The sequence below is a fragment of the Bombus huntii genome, chromosome 5 (assembly GCF_024542735.1).
Source record: "Bombus huntii isolate Logan2020A chromosome 5, iyBomHunt1.1, whole genome shotgun sequence".
Classification (NCBI taxonomy): Eukaryota; Metazoa; Arthropoda; class Insecta; order Hymenoptera; family Apidae; genus Bombus; species Bombus huntii.
The window spans coordinates 11435763-11453178 of NC_066242.1; the positions used below are offsets into that span (position 1 = coordinate 11435763).

The 17416-nt window shown below is 26.8% G+C and overlaps 4 protein-coding genes and 2 non-coding genes across 10 annotated transcripts; 3 read left to right on the forward strand and 3 right to left on the reverse strand.

Annotated features, from left to right (window-relative positions):
• Window positions 1–84: 84 nt before the first annotated feature.
• On the reverse strand, window positions 85–4422 carry LOC126866140 (uncharacterized). Of its 3 annotated transcripts, none has more exons than XM_050619329.1 (7): window positions 4290–4422; window positions 3175–3388; window positions 2778–2993; window positions 2440–2648; window positions 2007–2341; window positions 628–1920; window positions 85–540 (listed from the first exon to the last, which is right to left on the reverse strand). In XM_050619329.1, exons 2-7 carry the CDS (start codon window positions 3307–3309, stop codon window positions 341–343), a joined length of 2388 nt encoding a protein of 795 aa, XP_050475286.1. In that variant the 5' UTR covers window positions 3310–3388; window positions 4290–4422; the 3' UTR covers window positions 85–340. The 3 variants fall into 3 exon arrangements, with proteins under 3 accessions (XP_050475286.1, XP_050475283.1, XP_050475285.1); XM_050619326.1 differs by lacking the exon at window positions 4290–4422 and adding an exon at window positions 3549–4127; XM_050619328.1 differs by lacking the exon at window positions 4290–4422 and adding an exon at window positions 3514–4127.
• LOC126866163 (V-type proton ATPase subunit F) lies at window positions 4398–6173 on the forward strand. The gene is made up of 5 exons (XM_050619408.1): window positions 4398–4588; window positions 4655–4736; window positions 4916–4998; window positions 5303–5425; window positions 5844–6173. The coding sequence occupies exons 1-5, from the start codon at window positions 4535–4537 to the stop codon at window positions 5871–5873; spliced, it is 372 nt and encodes a 123-aa protein (XP_050475365.1). The 5' UTR covers window positions 4398–4534; the 3' UTR covers window positions 5874–6173.
• On the reverse strand, window positions 5930–11078 carry LOC126866149 (Y+L amino acid transporter 2). 3 transcript variants are annotated; one of them, XM_050619368.1, is made up of 12 exons: window positions 10864–11078; window positions 10537–10696; window positions 10054–10239; window positions 9677–9899; window positions 9475–9590; window positions 9113–9238; window positions 8799–8943; window positions 8607–8730; window positions 8332–8532; window positions 7789–7938; window positions 7318–7495; window positions 5930–7197 (listed from the first exon to the last, which is right to left on the reverse strand). In XM_050619368.1, the coding sequence occupies exons 3-12, from the start codon at window positions 10232–10234 to the stop codon at window positions 7136–7138; spliced, it is 1506 nt and encodes a 501-aa protein (XP_050475325.1). In that variant the 5' UTR covers window positions 10235–10239; window positions 10537–10696; window positions 10864–11078; the 3' UTR covers window positions 5930–7135. The 3 variants fall into 3 exon arrangements, with proteins under 3 accessions (XP_050475325.1, XP_050475327.1, XP_050475326.1); XM_050619370.1 differs by lacking the exon at window positions 10864–11078 and adding an exon at window positions 10763–10860; XM_050619369.1 differs by lacking the exon at window positions 10537–10696.
• A 135-nt stretch (window positions 11079–11213) lies between these two features.
• On the reverse strand, window positions 11214–13105 carry LOC126866159 (uncharacterized). Its single transcript, XM_050619404.1, has 2 exons — window positions 12761–13105; window positions 11214–12691 (listed from the first exon to the last, which is right to left on the reverse strand). The coding sequence occupies exons 1-2, from the start codon at window positions 13046–13048 to the stop codon at window positions 12191–12193; spliced, it is 789 nt and encodes a 262-aa protein (XP_050475361.1). The 5' UTR covers window positions 13049–13105; the 3' UTR covers window positions 11214–12190.
• A 1404-nt stretch (window positions 13106–14509) lies between these two features.
• Window positions 14510–14581, forward strand: Trnad-guc (transfer RNA aspartic acid (anticodon GUC)). Its single transcript has one exon. It is a non-coding gene; the product is annotated as a tRNA-Asp (tRNA).
• A 1010-nt stretch (window positions 14582–15591) lies between these two features.
• Window positions 15592–15663, forward strand: Trnad-guc (transfer RNA aspartic acid (anticodon GUC)). The gene has a single exon. It is a non-coding gene; the product is annotated as a tRNA-Asp (tRNA).
• Window positions 15664–17416: the final 1753 nt, after the last annotated feature.

Here is a 17416-nt window from a genome sequence, read left to right on the forward strand (position 1 = left end):
AATTTAATTAATTTTCGGCACTTGATGTTTCTTAAAGAGTTGCATAATCAAAAAAACTGGGTAAAATCAATCTTTTAGTCAATGTAAAAGTTAAGCTGCAAATGTTATAATATATAGTTAAATTATACATAATATACATGGTATATCTAAATGATATATACATTTAACTAGGTATCTAATGTAATTGTAAGATATTTCTTTAATGAACATATAAATATTTCCAATTTTTATTGGAAGTATGAACATATTATTATACATATTTCACATTAGAAGAAATAGCAACAGTATCTGTCATATATCACCAATTTCTACAAATTTCATGTGTTGATATTTGAAGAGATCAAAGTTTTCGTGAACGTCCCCGTTTTCTGAGTGCAGTAATTTTACTTGTCACTGACCTAGTTGTGTGTAACTTCTTTTGAATATTCGGTACGGATTTTATATTTTTTTGTAAATTTCTATGTTTCTTCAAATGTTGTACAAAAAGTAATCTAGATCTAATTAATTTCTTACATATCTGACATCTGCGTATTTGTTGTTCTGTAATAAATATTTTTCAGTTATTTAATGTTCTCATAATGAATTATTATACATATATCAATAAAATAATTATTAAAAATAACATACCAGATTTTTTTGTTCCATGTTGTAAACAATGTGCTCTTAATAAAGCAGCACTGGGAAACCACCTTCCACAATCAGAACAACTTAATTTTTTTACCTCCCAGGTGCATTTTGGTCTTTGATTTCTTTTCCTTTTAATCTTTTTAATTATAGTCTGTTTTTTTGGCTCAATGTGTTCCTTCTTTTCTTTAATTTCTATGGATGGTCGTTCGACTGATAGTTTACTAAATCTACGTTTTTTTCTTTGAGAATGTTCTGAACGTACATGACGGGCTAACGCTACCACTACATCGAATTTTTGTTGACATATTTTACAAGCGTATTGTTTTTTAACAGTATCTTCAGTCGTTCCATTTGCATGTTTCAATTTCTGTTCATTAAACCGTATTGTATTAGAGGGTGATTTCGAACAAACTCGCAAATGAGTTTCTAGAGCTCTTTGTTGTCTAAAATTTCTTAAACAATGTTGACATTGTAATAAAATTGCTTTTGAATTGGATTGTTGAGATTCGTCATCGGAATCTCCAACCATTATAATTTCATTTTCTTTATCGCTAGAATATTTATCTTTACTATCATCTATAGTTATTTCAACAACATCCCGTTCTGACTGCAGGATACTTTCTTCTTCATCAATATCAATTTCAATAATTTCAACTTCTTTTCGCTTGACCTTTTTCATTCTTTTCGAGTCGGTATTTCTTTGACGATATCTAGAATGAGCTACTCTTTTATTTCGTCTTACTCTTTTTCTAACATTATTGTCTTCTTCAGTTACAAGAGATGCTGGTTGTATAATAATTTCAGAATCTTCGCGATTTACAGAAATTAATTGTTGTTTCCGGGATCGCTTAGTTTTGTACTGTATTTGTGACGACTCGGGTGACGTATATTCAATCGAACCATTTGATATATCTAAATTTGTACTACTTGGCATTAAATCTGCTGATGAATTTGCTAATGTCTCCAATAATTCCTGTTGACTATCTAACAGATTGAATTTTCTCTTTGTTAAACTATTAGACATCTTATTAGACACATTAGAATTTTGATACACTGAAGTTTCATATTCCGTTTCTTTGAGATTTCCAAAGTTATTTTGATCTCTGTTAATGATCTTTTTATTCATTTGCTTTTTTGCTGCATTTGCTTTCAAATTTTGAAGAGTTTTGTGAATTTCATCGAATGTTAGTTCAGAATCAGATTGATCACCTTCGAATAAGATGTATTGCACAGTTGATTGTTCTACAAGTTCACTATCACTTTTATCATCTTCCTGATATTCTTCAGAATTATCTGTTAAAAATTTAGATATTTTTGTAATATTTGAAATTTCATTATATCAAGATATTATTTAATAATTACCAGTTTTAGATACATACCCATATTTGCAGAACAATCATCCATCATTAAATATGTTACATCTGGTTGTTTTTCATCTGTTGCATATATAATGTTAGAAACTCGTTTTGTACCTAAATTTAAGTTAGAATGTTTCATTAAATTTGAATTTTCTTCCAATATATATTCTTTTTCTTGTATCCTTTCATTTTCATTTGACATGATTTTATTTTCATTATCCATTGACATATCATTTATTGGTTCACTTTTAGGAAAAAATATTGGTGACTCAGTAGTCAATAATTGTCTTTTTATCTGTGTTGGTTTTTTAACAGTTCTAACTGCGCCTTCTCCTATTAATCTTTCAACATCTGATCTGTAAATATGATCATTTTATTATTTTCACATGTAATTATTGAATTACGTCTGTTATTAACTGTATCTGATATGTAATATATGCATAAATATACATACTTCATGAGAAATTGAAAATTTGTTGGTGGTTCACCAGATTCATCATAAACTGCTACAGCAAAAATTTCATCTGAATCTTCAACCGCATATAATGCTAATTGTTGACCAGCGGCAGTTACAAATGTGGCTATTGTTTCTTCATCTCCATCTTGATCATCAATTATTACTTTATTATATGTTTCTGCTTCACTTTCCTCTGATTCTGAAAGCTATCACATCGTATTAATTAACAAAACATACTAAAATAAAAGAAGAATTTACCGATTTCATTATTTTGCTTTTATCACTTCAATGTATTCTGATCTTTTATCATAAAATTTTAAACATTTAATATTTACCAACAATTCTTCCTTATTGACATCATTTGAAAGCCACTTTTGTCTAGGTGTATTTTCTCCAGATAATGATATAGCATCTTCCGCATATTCAACAGACATTGTTGTATTCATACTTTCTTCAAAATATTCAGAAGTATCTTTCTGTTTACAAATTACTTCCTCTGACATTTGATTAATATCTATGTTTTCATCTACAATTATTTCCTCACCAACAATCTATACATAATATTGATAATTAATAATAAAATAAATTGAAAATATGTAAGATATATATATATATATATATATAAGATGTAGTACGTAGAAAAGTATATAAAAATATACAAAGTATAAAATAGACAAAGAATATGTAATAATATAAGATATATATTTGTTGAAATATTAATTATTTTATTACCAATGTTTCTTCCGAGTGTTCACATTTGGGTAGAACCATAAATTCTGCTGAAGTTTCATTTATAGTACATGGTTTTTGTATGATCTCTTGAGAAACCATTTTTTTGTAGATATTAACATCATTCACAAATGACATTTTTTTTTACCGTTTTGTATATTAACTGGTAATTATACTATCTCAGCTAACAAGTACATATGTTAAGAAAATGTAATTCCTAAAATACAATATTGAAAATACATATTAAAAAATATATTTATGCTACTTAATTAAGGATCAAATATTATAGAAGTCATTTCATGCATAAGAAAACACGTCTAAATTATCAATACAGATATTTACTTAGGGTTATGCTCATTGTAATAATCATGACTTACAAGTTAGAGATTTTATTAACAGCAAACGATAATTAGCCAGCACACTCCTTTTTACATTTAACACAAACTGATATATATATTATGAGTTTGCATATTTATCGTTGTGTTCAATAACGAAAATACACAACTATTTAACGACTTTATAAGTTCCATAACATAATAACCTAAATAACATAATTAGTAATAATAATGGTGGAGTCGTATATCGAGTTTTGTAGAAATGTCTTTAATGATAACTTGTTTTCGTACTTCTACATATTTAATACAACGAAAAACAATGCATAAAACTATACAATTTAATACAATTTCCCGTCTTTCAATTTACATATATAATTAGTATCAAATACACATAGCACTAATGTGTGCTCTAACACATACAGAAACATAACCCTAGACATTACGCGTTGCGCGCATAGAGAAACTATCTAACTAAAGTTGTCATATGTTTCGGTTGAATTTTTTATCAATATATTCTTCTAATTTCATTTTAATAAATTTATATGTTTTTATCCTCGTACGCTAGTGAATGAAATGGTAAAAAGAACCATTTTACTGAAAACTTTGCTTGATAAGTAGAAAAGTTTGATATATGTAAAACAGTATCTTATAAGTTTGCACGTTTAGAAATTATCTTTCAGTGCATACTATCTACTATCATGTATTATATTTACATCCTTTTTCGATCGATAACGTAGGAAAGACATAAAGGAATGATGGATATCTGGCTACACTGGTACGTACATATGTAGGTATATAGTATGCCAAATGCCAGCCTATTTCAGAATTTGCTGTTTTTAAAGTTGATCAGTACTCCTCCCTCCCTTCCATTTACTGTACTATTTCGATTGGACAAGTTTGACACGTGATATTCTAGTACATAGCTTAAGTACGTAGGTGTGACTTGTCAGCTGATGTATCGTCAAGATTTGTTAAATTAACAATTACTCTTTTAAATTTGCTCTGTTATTCTTCATTTATCGATAATAATGGCTTTACATTCAGCGGGGAAAGGGAAACTTCTTGCTGTGATCGGAGACGAGGTAATTGAAATGTATATTTAAGTTTATTTCATATACAAAGTATATATATAAAAGTTTCATTTTTAGGATACTTGTGTTGGATTTCTTTTGGGCGGGGTTGGTGAAATTAATAAACATCGACAACCCAATTTTATGGTCGTAGATAAAAGTATGTATGTAACCAAATTTCAATTAAAAAAAAATCAAATATGGAAATCTATATTTTTCTGTGCTTGTATTCAAATATTGTACTCAAATATTCTATACTTCGTATTAAAATGTTTATCAAGTGAATTGTTATTATTTAAAAGTTTCTTAAATCTGTAGCATTTACATATTTCTTTACAGATACAGCTGTAAGTGACATAGAAGATACGTTTAAACGTTTCATTAAACGAGATGATATTGATATTATACTTATAAATCAAAATGTAAGTATTATATCTATCCTTAAAATAACAATAAGATTCTAAAAAATAAATGTGGTGTATTTTAATAATGTAAATAGGAGTAATATTTTTATATACTCTTTATATAAAATAAAGAATAAGAAAAAATATTCTTTGAAAAATAAAGTTTTAATAAATACAATTTATTAATAAGATTATCTATGCTTTGTAATTAATAGAATTAAAATTTTGTTGTATATAATATTCAACTAAAGTCATATTTATTAGTAAATTATTATTAAATAACATGATTATATTGATATATCTTTGATAATGTATTTTTAAGGTTGCTGAAATGATTCGTCACGTAATTGATAGCCACACACAACCCATACCTTCAGTATTAGAAATTCCAAGTAAAGACCATCCATATGATGCCAGTAAGGATTCTATTTTAAGGCGTGCTAAGGTAAGATTGTAGTACTTATAATTATTAGTATAAAAATAATCATCACATTTATTTATTTTTTATCAATTCTTCATACACTGTATATAATTATGGATAATGATCGTAATATTTTATTTTTATACTAATATTATGAAAAAATATATGTATTTTAACATTATATGTATTAAACATTATACATAAAGTAAACTTATTTAAAGAGAAACTATCAATTTGCTATAACTTTGTAATTATATATTTGATTATTTATAAATAGTATTTTATTCTATAAATAGTCTAACTATAGATCAATAAATTGATCTATAAATAGTATTTTATTGCAAAAATTTTGTTTTATGTTAAAAACAATATCCATATAAACCACTTACTATACCTACTTTAAATTTACCAATTAATTAGATATTCTAATTTTACTTTACAGGGAATGTTTAATCCAGAAGATATACATTAATCTGTGTATAAAAAAGATTTGACGACCTCTTTGGTATTTGTTAATATCTGTATGTAATGGCTGTTCTGACATTATAGATTACATAGAAAAAATAGAAATATGTATAACATTCCATTATTTACATCTCAAAAATTTACCAATTTTTCAATTTCTTTATACAATGTGTGTATAAATCTTGTTCTGTGCAGACATCTGGTATTATTTAAATTTTAAATCATTGTTAAACAAAAGAAGCATATTCTACTAAGACGTTGCTTATATGAATTTTTTGATTATGTAAATAAATATAATAAACAAAAATGTATTTAAAGCTCATTACAAGACAGCAAAAATATCAGTTTCATTAATGTATGTAATAGAAAATTAATGTGCATGAATGTATATTATTTACTAATAAGTTGTTATTTCATGTATTTAATGAATATTTAAACAGATAAATGACAGGAGATACAAAATTAGAATATATGTATTTGAATGTGTTGAAATTTTGTCCTTCTCTAACAGACAGAAAATTTTATTGTCATATTATTTTTTTACTAATTCCAATTAAAAACAATGATATCAGCTTTTATCTATATAATTTATTTTTGAAATTATTTTATCACAATACTATAAAAACTTTGATCAAACTTTTTATTATGGATTATCTGTATCATGGAAGCTATGATTAATATTATTATATATCATATTTTACTTTGAAAGTATTGAAAAATATCATATTATTATTACTTTAAAATTATTTAATAAAATCTTAACATGTATGTTTACATTGCTATACATTGCAGTGTAATAATAATATGCTTAATATCTTCAACACAATTATTTAAATTTAATGATTAACTCATACAAATAATGTTTATTTTTTTAATTTATTAAATAAAGATTAGAAAATATGTATATTAATACTCGTAAAAATAGATCATCACTCCTAGATAGATTTTGTAGCAATATTCGCATATAATACTATGCGATTATTAGAAGACCAAAATTATTATTCTATATGTAAGAGATTAAAATGGTTAAGATTTTCTCAAAATAAATAATAATTGTTAATTATACAATGTAAATAACACATATAAATATTTAATCTTACACTCTAGAGAGCAATTTCGCGTTTATCTTACATATACACTGTAAACTTCTGTTTACCAAGAACACAGTTATGTGGTGTTAGTAATATGCAAATTAGTACCATGTATATTAAAGCAAAATGTCAAAATTCAATGCAACACCAAACTGTTTTAATATTCGTACTATGTAAATCAATGATCCCGTTCCTCGGTGGCAGATATGAATAATTTTTGAACGGTATAAGTAATTTCAACTGTAAAAGCAAATGTCATAAAATTATTGAAATGCAAGAAAGTTAACATTACATTATAATTAAAAATGTGTCTGTGGAAGATTTATAACATGATAAATATATTATATGGATATTACGTACGAATAAGTTGTTGAAACCATAGTGGCTTATTTTTCCATCTAACACCAATAAAATAAGCTGGAATTCCAGATAAAGTTATTAAGGCACCTATTCCAACTTCATATGGTCTTTGGTAGGAAGGAAAAAATACTAAAAATGCACATATGCATACAAACGTGATAGGAATCCATAAAGGCATCTAAAAAATATATTTATAATTTTAATCAAAATATTTCTGGAGAGTTTGAAGTAATATCTATTTATTAGGTTGTCCGAAAAGTGTCTTTCTTTTGCAGACACGTCTTTTACAATAACGCATCTTTATACAAACATGAATCCTAATCTGTCGAACGTTGTGATCTTTATTTTGATAGAACAAAATGGATTATACGTAATTCGATAAAATAATATAAAACGAAAAATGTTGTGCATCCATTATTTCTTTATAAAACGAAAGAAACTTTTTTGACAACCTAATATCTAATTACTTACTTTAATGGGTCGACTCATATTGGGCTGTTTATAACGAAGCCATAAAACACCAGATACTGATAACATTATAAAAAATGATTCGACTATGCTGCAGTATGTAATCAATACAAAAATATCACTTGTGCACAGCATTACTAAAGATAATATACACTAAAAATAAAAAAGGAAATATTTATATTTCAATGAACATTAATTTGGAATATGTAATACAATATATATTTCATATACAGGGTGGTTGGTAACTGGTGGAAAGCTAAGCGGAAAGGGGGTGATTCTACGCGAAAAAAAGAAGTTGAAAATATAGAATAAAAATTTTTCGTTTGAGGCTTTGTTTTCGAGAAAATCGACTTTGAATTTTCGCTCGGTACGCGTGCGGTACGTTATAACGGATCTCACTGTAGATCATTATCTCGATGGAAAAATTAAAAAAAAAAAATTAAAAAAAGAAAAATTTTTATTCTATATTTTCGACTTCTTTTTTCGCGTAGAATCACCCCTTTTCCGCTTGTACCACCAGTTACTAACCACCCTGTATATACATACAAGAAAAACTAAGGCCGGTGTAGGTGTAAATCTCGAAATATTAATATGACTTAACATTGAAGGAAAATGTCCGTTCCTAGCACCAACAAAACACATTCGAGACGATGTCATAATATGAACACTTAATCCTCCAAATGCACATATAGCTACCATTACAGGTATTGTCCATGCCATCACACCAAGAAGTTGATCTCCAAAAGTCTAACAAAAATTTGTCTCAATAGTTAAATTATACATCTTTTCAATAAAATCACCATATAGAAAATAATACTAACCACAGCAATTGCATGAGAGGCAATCATTGCAGTTGGTGTTAAAACTGATAAATAAGCTACATTTGCCAACACATAAATGAAAGTAACTAAAGGTAGTGATATGTATATAGCTCGTGGTAAATTTCTGTAAAATAAAATTATTTATTCACTATTGAAAAAAAAAATGATCCTATATTACTTTATACTACATACACATAAGGATCTTTCAATTCTTCAGTCATAAAATTTAAGTAATTCCATCCAGAATATGAAAATATACCAGAACAAAAGGCAACTGCGATTTTGCTAGGATCGGTGATTGTATTTTCAAAGGCATTTTCAAAATTTTCTGTATGTCCTGAAACAAATTATTAATACATACATATAACTAATTATTAAAAGAAGAATTTTAAGAAGAGCGAAGTTATTTAAATTGAGTCCATAATAAAAAAATTTATATTCTGTTTGGTTCCTTTTTGAAGATTTAATAATACTAATACCTAGCCGTATATTAAAATTATACTTACCTAACATTATCCAAACCAACCCAGCAATAATTATAATTATTAATGCACCAACTTTAGCAAATATGAATACATTTTGCATTTTAGATGTTTCTTTAACATCATAACAATTTGCGAATGTAAGTAAACCTGTTAAAACATTGAAATTATAGAAATGATAAATCAATCATATTGCTTCATAAAAATATTATAGAAACAATATTCTTTGAGCAAAGATAATGATGATACAGAGCTACAAATATCTATGAATGATTAAATAAAATTAGAATTAAAAATTTAACAAAAAGCCTATAGTATAAATGAATGATATGATATGACTGAAGAAAAAAATAGCTGCATTTTATGTGCAAAGAAAAACATCTTACAAATAGTAACTGCTGCCAGTAGACGTACGCTATTATCTGGAATAGAACAATTGGGAAAAAATGGTTTTAAAACATATTCAGCAAAAGTTAATCCCATGATAGCATTTGTAGTTGGTCTGAAATTGCAGAAATAACATTATTTCTTCTCCACTCCCCCTGTGGCAATAAATAACACTGATAAAATTTTATGCATGTAACTTACACAAAAATTAAGTTAGCTGCCCATAAATATAGAAAAGCAGGTAAATCACCAAAAGCCTCATAAATATAAGCATAATCTCCACCACTACGAGGTATGCAAGTACCCAATTCAGCATAGCATAATGCTCCCACCATGGAAAGTAAACCGCATAAAACCCAAACAATTAAAGAAACTCCAACACTTCCTACTTCTATGATTACACCTTTTGGAGAAATGAAAATACCTACGAGCAGAATAATTAATTCTATTAAAAATTTATAGTTATAGTTTGTAAAGTTTTGTAACTACAAATTAGACAAAGATATAAGAAATTAATTTTAGAAAATTATTAGACATTTGGAACGTACTATAATATATAAATCACAATAAATTCATACCTGAACCGCATATAATTCCTAAAATAATTGCAACTCCTTCTAAAAGGCCAAGCTGTTTTTTCATTTGTACTTTATTAGTACCACCAACTTGTTTATTAGTTGGTATATGAGTCTGAGATTCATCATCTGAATTAACTAATTGCATACCTTTTGGAGATTCATCAAATATTTGAGAAACCATTTTACCTATATGAAACAAATGTAATAAGCAAAATATTAAGAATAATATGCACATATGTGTTAAAAAATTAATATCAATCTATCATACATATAATGAATTATATTTTGCTCTAATTTAATATTTATATAGGTAAAATATTACCGAAAAATTTTTATATTTCTAACAATATTTAATGCTGAATGTTTGTATTGTAAACTAGTAACAAATACGTAAAGATTGTTAAAACAACAGATTAAGAAAATACTTTTTTTTTTAATTCATGAAATTGTTATTTTCAATGTTATTAGTATAAACTAGTATACCTTTATGAAAGTTAAATTTTTGAAATTAAGTAAAATAAAGTACTAAAATTTCTGCTTCTAATATAAGAAAACTGATAAATCAATGTGCAATATAAAATGTAAACTTTAATTATTATCTGTATACATCAATTTTCTGAATTCCTTTCTGGACGAGCATGATCTAAAAGTAAAAATGTTTGTTAATTTTATTTATAAAAATATATGATAATTAATTTTAACACAATACAGCATTAATTGCTTATCCGAAAAATTTCGTTTTAATATCTGTTAATTGAACCAAAAGTACATATAGGTTATTTATTGAAGAGAACACGTGTTTTACAGTACCTTAAAGGTTGATTTGCAAGATTCGTGTAATTTTATGTTTAAATTTTCTGAATAAGATAAATATTATAAAAGTATTTAAGTAAAAATTGAATTGTTATTTAACATGACTGATATATTAACAGCTGTAGAATTTGTACTCTGCGTGTTACATACATATTTCAATAGCAATCAATACGGGATATCTGATGCAATTTGTTTTAAAATCACATAATATTAACATAACTGTATAACGTTTACAATTTAATTTTTCATATTTATTGCTAAATCATTATGACAAAAAGAAAATGATGTATTAACATAACAAATTCCGTTGTTATTAGGTAACCGGCATAATCATAACTATAGTAATGTGCTGTTGAATGCATTTATTTAAATATATACCTATGTACGTTCATAATTACAAATTGTAATCAAAAATAATTTCGAGCAATATTTCATATTCATCCTTTAATACAATTTCTGTTCTTTTTTCTAAATAGATTAAGTAGATATTTGTATTGTTATTTTAATAAAATTTGTGCTGTTTTGTTATCACAACAATTCAAATTTCAAATTTTAAGTCCTACATTCATAATTGTTATAATTATTAGTAATTTATACCATATTTTTACGAATGTATTTTGTGGAACATATTTTTCGAATATCATTAATAAAAGCTTTTATATCATCTGGTTCTGGGAATAGATGTGTTTGATGTAAAGATTTCATCGTTAATGATAGATTCATCAATCCTAATTTCCTTATAACATTTGACTGAATTGTTGCTTTCGTTTTACCAATATATAAAATGCACTTGCGAAGTTGCATTTCTAAGGATTCGCTTTAAACAAAATAAACGTGTTTAATATAATGTAGTGAAAATTTATGTATTACCTCATAAAAATTCTGAATGAAAAGTAAATTAAAGAAAGATAATCAAATACGAAAGTAACATAAAATTTTCGAAATAATTTCATAAACAAGCATACGTTAATTTTTTTTTTACCTCAATTTAATATGAATAATTCCGCCTAAAAGTATGAAATCTTCATAAAGTCGTGTAAAAAATACATAACTGCTATTATAATAAATGCATTTATGTTGAATTGGGAGTTTCTTCACCTTTTCCCAAATTTTTAACAAGTATCCGTTTGACAAGCCTTCCAAAAAAATGTAGGATTTTTCACAATTTTCTATAGCGAAACCCGTTAAAATATGCTTCAACATACCCTGTGTCTGTATCATAAATAACATCAAAAAATCATATCAACTAACTAAAACTGATAAGTATGTATGACAATAGAAGAATATATAAAGAGTGGTAAGAAAATCAAACTACAATTATACTTCAAAATTTTACTTTTAAATTATTGTCTTCTATTGAAGATTCGTAAATGGTCAGTAAGTTGGAATTATGAAGAGATACATCTTTCAAAATATCATTAGCTAATTTCAAATCGTTCAAAGTGAAAAATATTCTATTGAATATATTTTCATGTCGAATGATCTTCTTTTGAATTATTCGCAAATCACACGTTGCACGAATTTTAATTTTCATCGATGTACTGTACGATGTAAAAGTATCTGAAGTAAGAGGTGAATTCTTCCACAAAATTTTCTTTCTCTCATCATCTGTATAGTCAATATTGGTAGCAAATATGTTGCAAGGATGAATCAAGTCATTTGTCAATTTTACTTCCCAAAATCCTCTCAAAAGATCAGATACATCAAATTTAGCAATTCCTAGTAAAAATTCCTCTTTCGTGACTGCTTTAGATGATTTTGATACCGATTTATCATGGTCAGGTCGGTCAGAAATTGAGGGTTCAATAATTCGTACGCCAATTACCTAATTACAAAAGTTGATACGTTCTTAAATTATTTCGCTCATTATACATATGAACAAGATTCTAATCACCTGGACAGTAAGAAATTTTGTTGTAAGAAAATTAACCAATTCTTTCGGTTGAAATTCCTCACAGAGGAAGCACTTAACAAATTCGAAATACATGATTCTATTTGGAATATAGCATGGTGTGACAATCGTATGATCTACGAAAAGAATTTTCATATATATACACTTGAAACCGTTTTCAATCACTATATTGGCCGGGAAATTCGATAACTGTTCCAATTTGATCGATATAGGATTCAAATTCATGCGTAATTGCTTGTTCGTTAAAATATTTTGACACTGTGCGTACATCAAGATCGATGAAATACATGGTAGTTGTGGTGTTCGGTTGTAACTAGTAATTGTACCCATATCTGAAAATAAAATTATTATTTTTTATTCGGAACTAGTGTAAAATTATTATTTCAATTTATACTGAAGATACAATTATAGATCATAGGTCTTTTAAATAGCATAATATTTAATTCTCTATGATATTCTGGAAACTGAATATTATTTTTATATTTTAATTTGGTGATAAGTAAGGTTTTTTCTATATAACAAATTATATAAATTGTAAATTGCATATTGGTGATTTTAAGCGTCGATGTGTAATGCAAAAAAATTTCACTTTCGAACAATTACAATAAGAACTTACAAATATGCTGCGTGTGACCAGTAAAAGTAAGTACATATGTATACGAATAACAATACATGTATATATATATAATTAAACAGCGACTTGAAGTTATTTGGAAAAAGATAGTAGAAATTTTAGGGATAACGACAATGACGAGAAACCAGACATTGGATTGACTTTAAATAAATCTGATCACAGGAGAGAAGAAGGTGAAAGATCTTTCTAGTAAAATAATTGTAAAGAAAAGTACAACAGTTATGCTAGAATTTCGTAGTTGAATTTATGTTCAAATTTGCCCATAAAAGGACAAGGATTCCAGCCAAAACATGATAATATTTAATATGTAATACAATTATAGATTATAAAAATTAGACGAAAAATGAATCAAATAGTTATAGCGTGAAAAATTATCAGTGTAAGTGTAAAAGAACGTGAAACTTTAAACGTTTCAAACGAAGCCAAAAGTTGAAACAGTCTTTAGTTTTCAGTATTATGGAACTTTATAAGAGTAAGTGGCAGACATTTGAGGGTGTCACAAATTACTACACTGTGTCGTGAATCAGAGGGATCGAATGATTCCATAGGGCGCAGAGAAGGAATATTCTCCATAAAGTCATCAATGAAGACGTTCAAAAACTGTAAATGCATTGTATATTAAATTAAATTTTACTAAACATTAATTTTACATTAGATTACATACGATAAATATAGTATCTATAATTACAATATATATATAAAAATCACGCATAATAGAAATATAATAAGCAATAAAAAATTTACAATAATGAGCGTGGTTCACTAAATATATTCTACCAGGAACTTTCATTTATTTAGATAGTCAAGGTTACATTTACAGCAAAGACAATACGTATCACATTACGAAACAAGCAAACGAAAAAGCAATTCTTTATGGAATTAACGTAAACTATGTGAACAATAATTGGAAATATAATTACAAACTATTTAAGATAGATCAAAGTGACTCGCACCGGTGTGACATAAAAAGATGTCGGCCGTACGAATGATTGTTAAAAAGAAAACTACGCTACATATTATTAATAAATAACTAAATAAAATACGCATACTAAGTTACGCTATATATTTTTGAAAAATAAGGACGCGAGACGTAAAAATCCTCGTTAGTACAGTGGTCAGTATCCCCGCCTGTCACGCGGGAGACCGGGGTTCGATTCCCCGACGGGGAGTTTCCAACTTTTGCTCATACTTTCTTTTTTTTTATAATCCTATTTTATTTTAAAAATAAGTTACTTCATATTCTATTTGGATATACTTCAAAGTATTGTGCAAACTACAAATCAAAGACAAAAATAACTACCTCATGTATAAATGCATTTCTTATATTCTATTATATAAAGTATAAGTTAATATACGGATTTTATGTACAGTTAATTTATAATTAGTCATTTTAGACCTAATAAATCAACTGTAGTCGACAAGTTTTACATTACTCCAGTATATGAACTAGAAATTTGATTATATATTTCCTGTGTCACATTCTACAAACAAAAGAAGTCATAGACTAAGTAAAATGCTCCTTTAATGCCTAAAATTACGTTGTAAACTCCTTTATTGTTTAAAACCCTTCTAAATACTGTATTAATTCCGATACAATAAACATTCGTTTTCAGAAAAGAGTGGTTAGTATCGCAAGTACACATCGAAAAGCTGAGGATCTTAGAGCAGGTGTAACGAAGCAGCACGACGTGCAAACCAAATATGGTCCGTGCACCCTCTTGCGAGGGAGAGAATAAGCAAATTAATTAGAGCCAACTATCATAAGGTCTAGTAATTCGCCGTTCGCGAGCCCTATGTTACTCGTGAAGACGAAAAATGGTTCAGATAGATGATTGGTAGATTTTCGCGAGAACCAAATAAAAATACGGTCGCGGATCAAGTCACGAGATTGCAAAAGCAAGATATTTTATTAGTCTGGACTAGGGTATTAGGGTTTTTCCCAACATTCCGGACGGGAAATCCCGCTGTCCTTCCATCTCCGACATATATATATATATATATATATAAATAGATAGATATATACTTTGCAAGAAGAATTTCGTAAATTTATGTGTGCACTAAGTGATACTAAGTTATTTTTATAATATAGATATTTTCGAAAAGTACAAAATTATAAAAATTTTCATCAGTATATTAGTCAGTACAAGAATTATAATTTAAATGAAGTATAATCGCAAGGTCCTCGGTAGTATAGTGGTCAGTATCCCCGCCTGTCACGCGGGAGACCGGGGTTCGATTCCCCGCCGGGGAGAAAATTTTTTTTTTTCTTAGCCATAATATTTCTTAAACAAGCCATTTATTATTCCTATACAAAAATTAGTATGTGATCTCAACTTAATGTAATATATATCCCATCTCAATCCTTTTCTTTCTTTGCTATGTTACTGACACCGAGTTTATAGTATTTTTTTGCCATTTTTCTATACAAAAATCATGACTAAGGTATAAACGATTGCGTTTACTATAACATAAATATTGTAACATTAAGTGCAATATATAATAGACAAATATATAAATAATGCAAATAAACCTCTTCTAATCTATAATTTTCTGTTACGTTAGCTGTTATACTTTCTGACAAGTTTATTGCTGACCTTGTAAATATAATTATTGGGAATAACAATTAATAGCATTAATTACGTATATAAGTACATAAATTACGTTTAGTTCCTACATTATAGAGCCTTTAATCTGCTGGAAAATAAATCTAACAATTATAAATTATAAACTACGTATAAGATGTAAAAATTACCAGAAAACAAGGCTTCGGCGGGTAAACATATCTCATATGTATCTATTCTGTGTTTTTGATTTTCCTTCTCATTTTTTTTAATTTGGTTCTGTCGAGTAGATCTTTTAGTTTGTTTTGGCGACGATTTCCTTTCATTCTCAATCGAATTTGTGGCAATAAATTCAAGCTTTAAAGATTCAGGTGGAAAACGTCCTTTTCTCAACATTTTCCGAAATATATATTCATGTATACTATCTAATGAATTTTTTTTTTAAATATGAATAATATTAATACAAATTTTTTAATTTTTATTTTGTTATGAATCTTTCCTTTTAAAATTCTTATTTATACAGTATTCTACAAGTTATTTCTTTATATAAAAATTGTATTTTTTTAATATGTACCTGGTATTACATCAAGATATGTAGTAATACTAAAATCACCATAAATTTCATCTGTAATTATTATGGGTTGTGGAAGTGGAGGAGTTGAAGGTTTAACAGAATTGGAATGATACAAATTAAGAGGATATATTTCAAGAAATTCTTCCTGCCCCACATTAATGGATTTATCATCCATATAAAATCCTTTTACTTGATCTTTTTTAGCTCTATGAAATAAATATAGGAAATGAAGAAGCTAAAACAATAATAGTATGTTGTACAACTAAATATATTATTGCATGAATAATTTAATGACAACCCAATGTAAGCATTCTTTAGCATCTTTAATTAAATAGTACAAAATTGTTGGAAATATATAAAAAGTCACTAAAAGAAACTATATAATTATCATGATATAATTAAAAATGTAATTTCATAACTATTAAACACATGTATTGGAATATTATTGATTTGAAATATTGTATTTCAATTAATTGTTACTTTAAAATTTGCGTACATACATCGAGTGTGACTTACCTTTCAAAAAATTTGTGTTTTCCACAAAATATATGACAATTAATTACATAGTTAAAAAAATTTTTTAATTGCATTTCATTTAAGTGAACTAAATGATGAATAGAAAATATGACCCAACATGTATCTTTATTTATTGGACATGGTATTGATCTTAAACAAAAATCATCATTTTCAGTATAGATCTATAAAGAAAGATAAAGAAAGCTATATTATGTTTGAATTTTAACGTTGGATTCTAGTATTTATAGCAAAGGAAACATTTGTAAATTGTAATAGATGAATTTTCTATTTATAAATAAAGTTATTGTTAATGACTACTAATTTATTATAAGAATTACTCAAAATTTTTAATA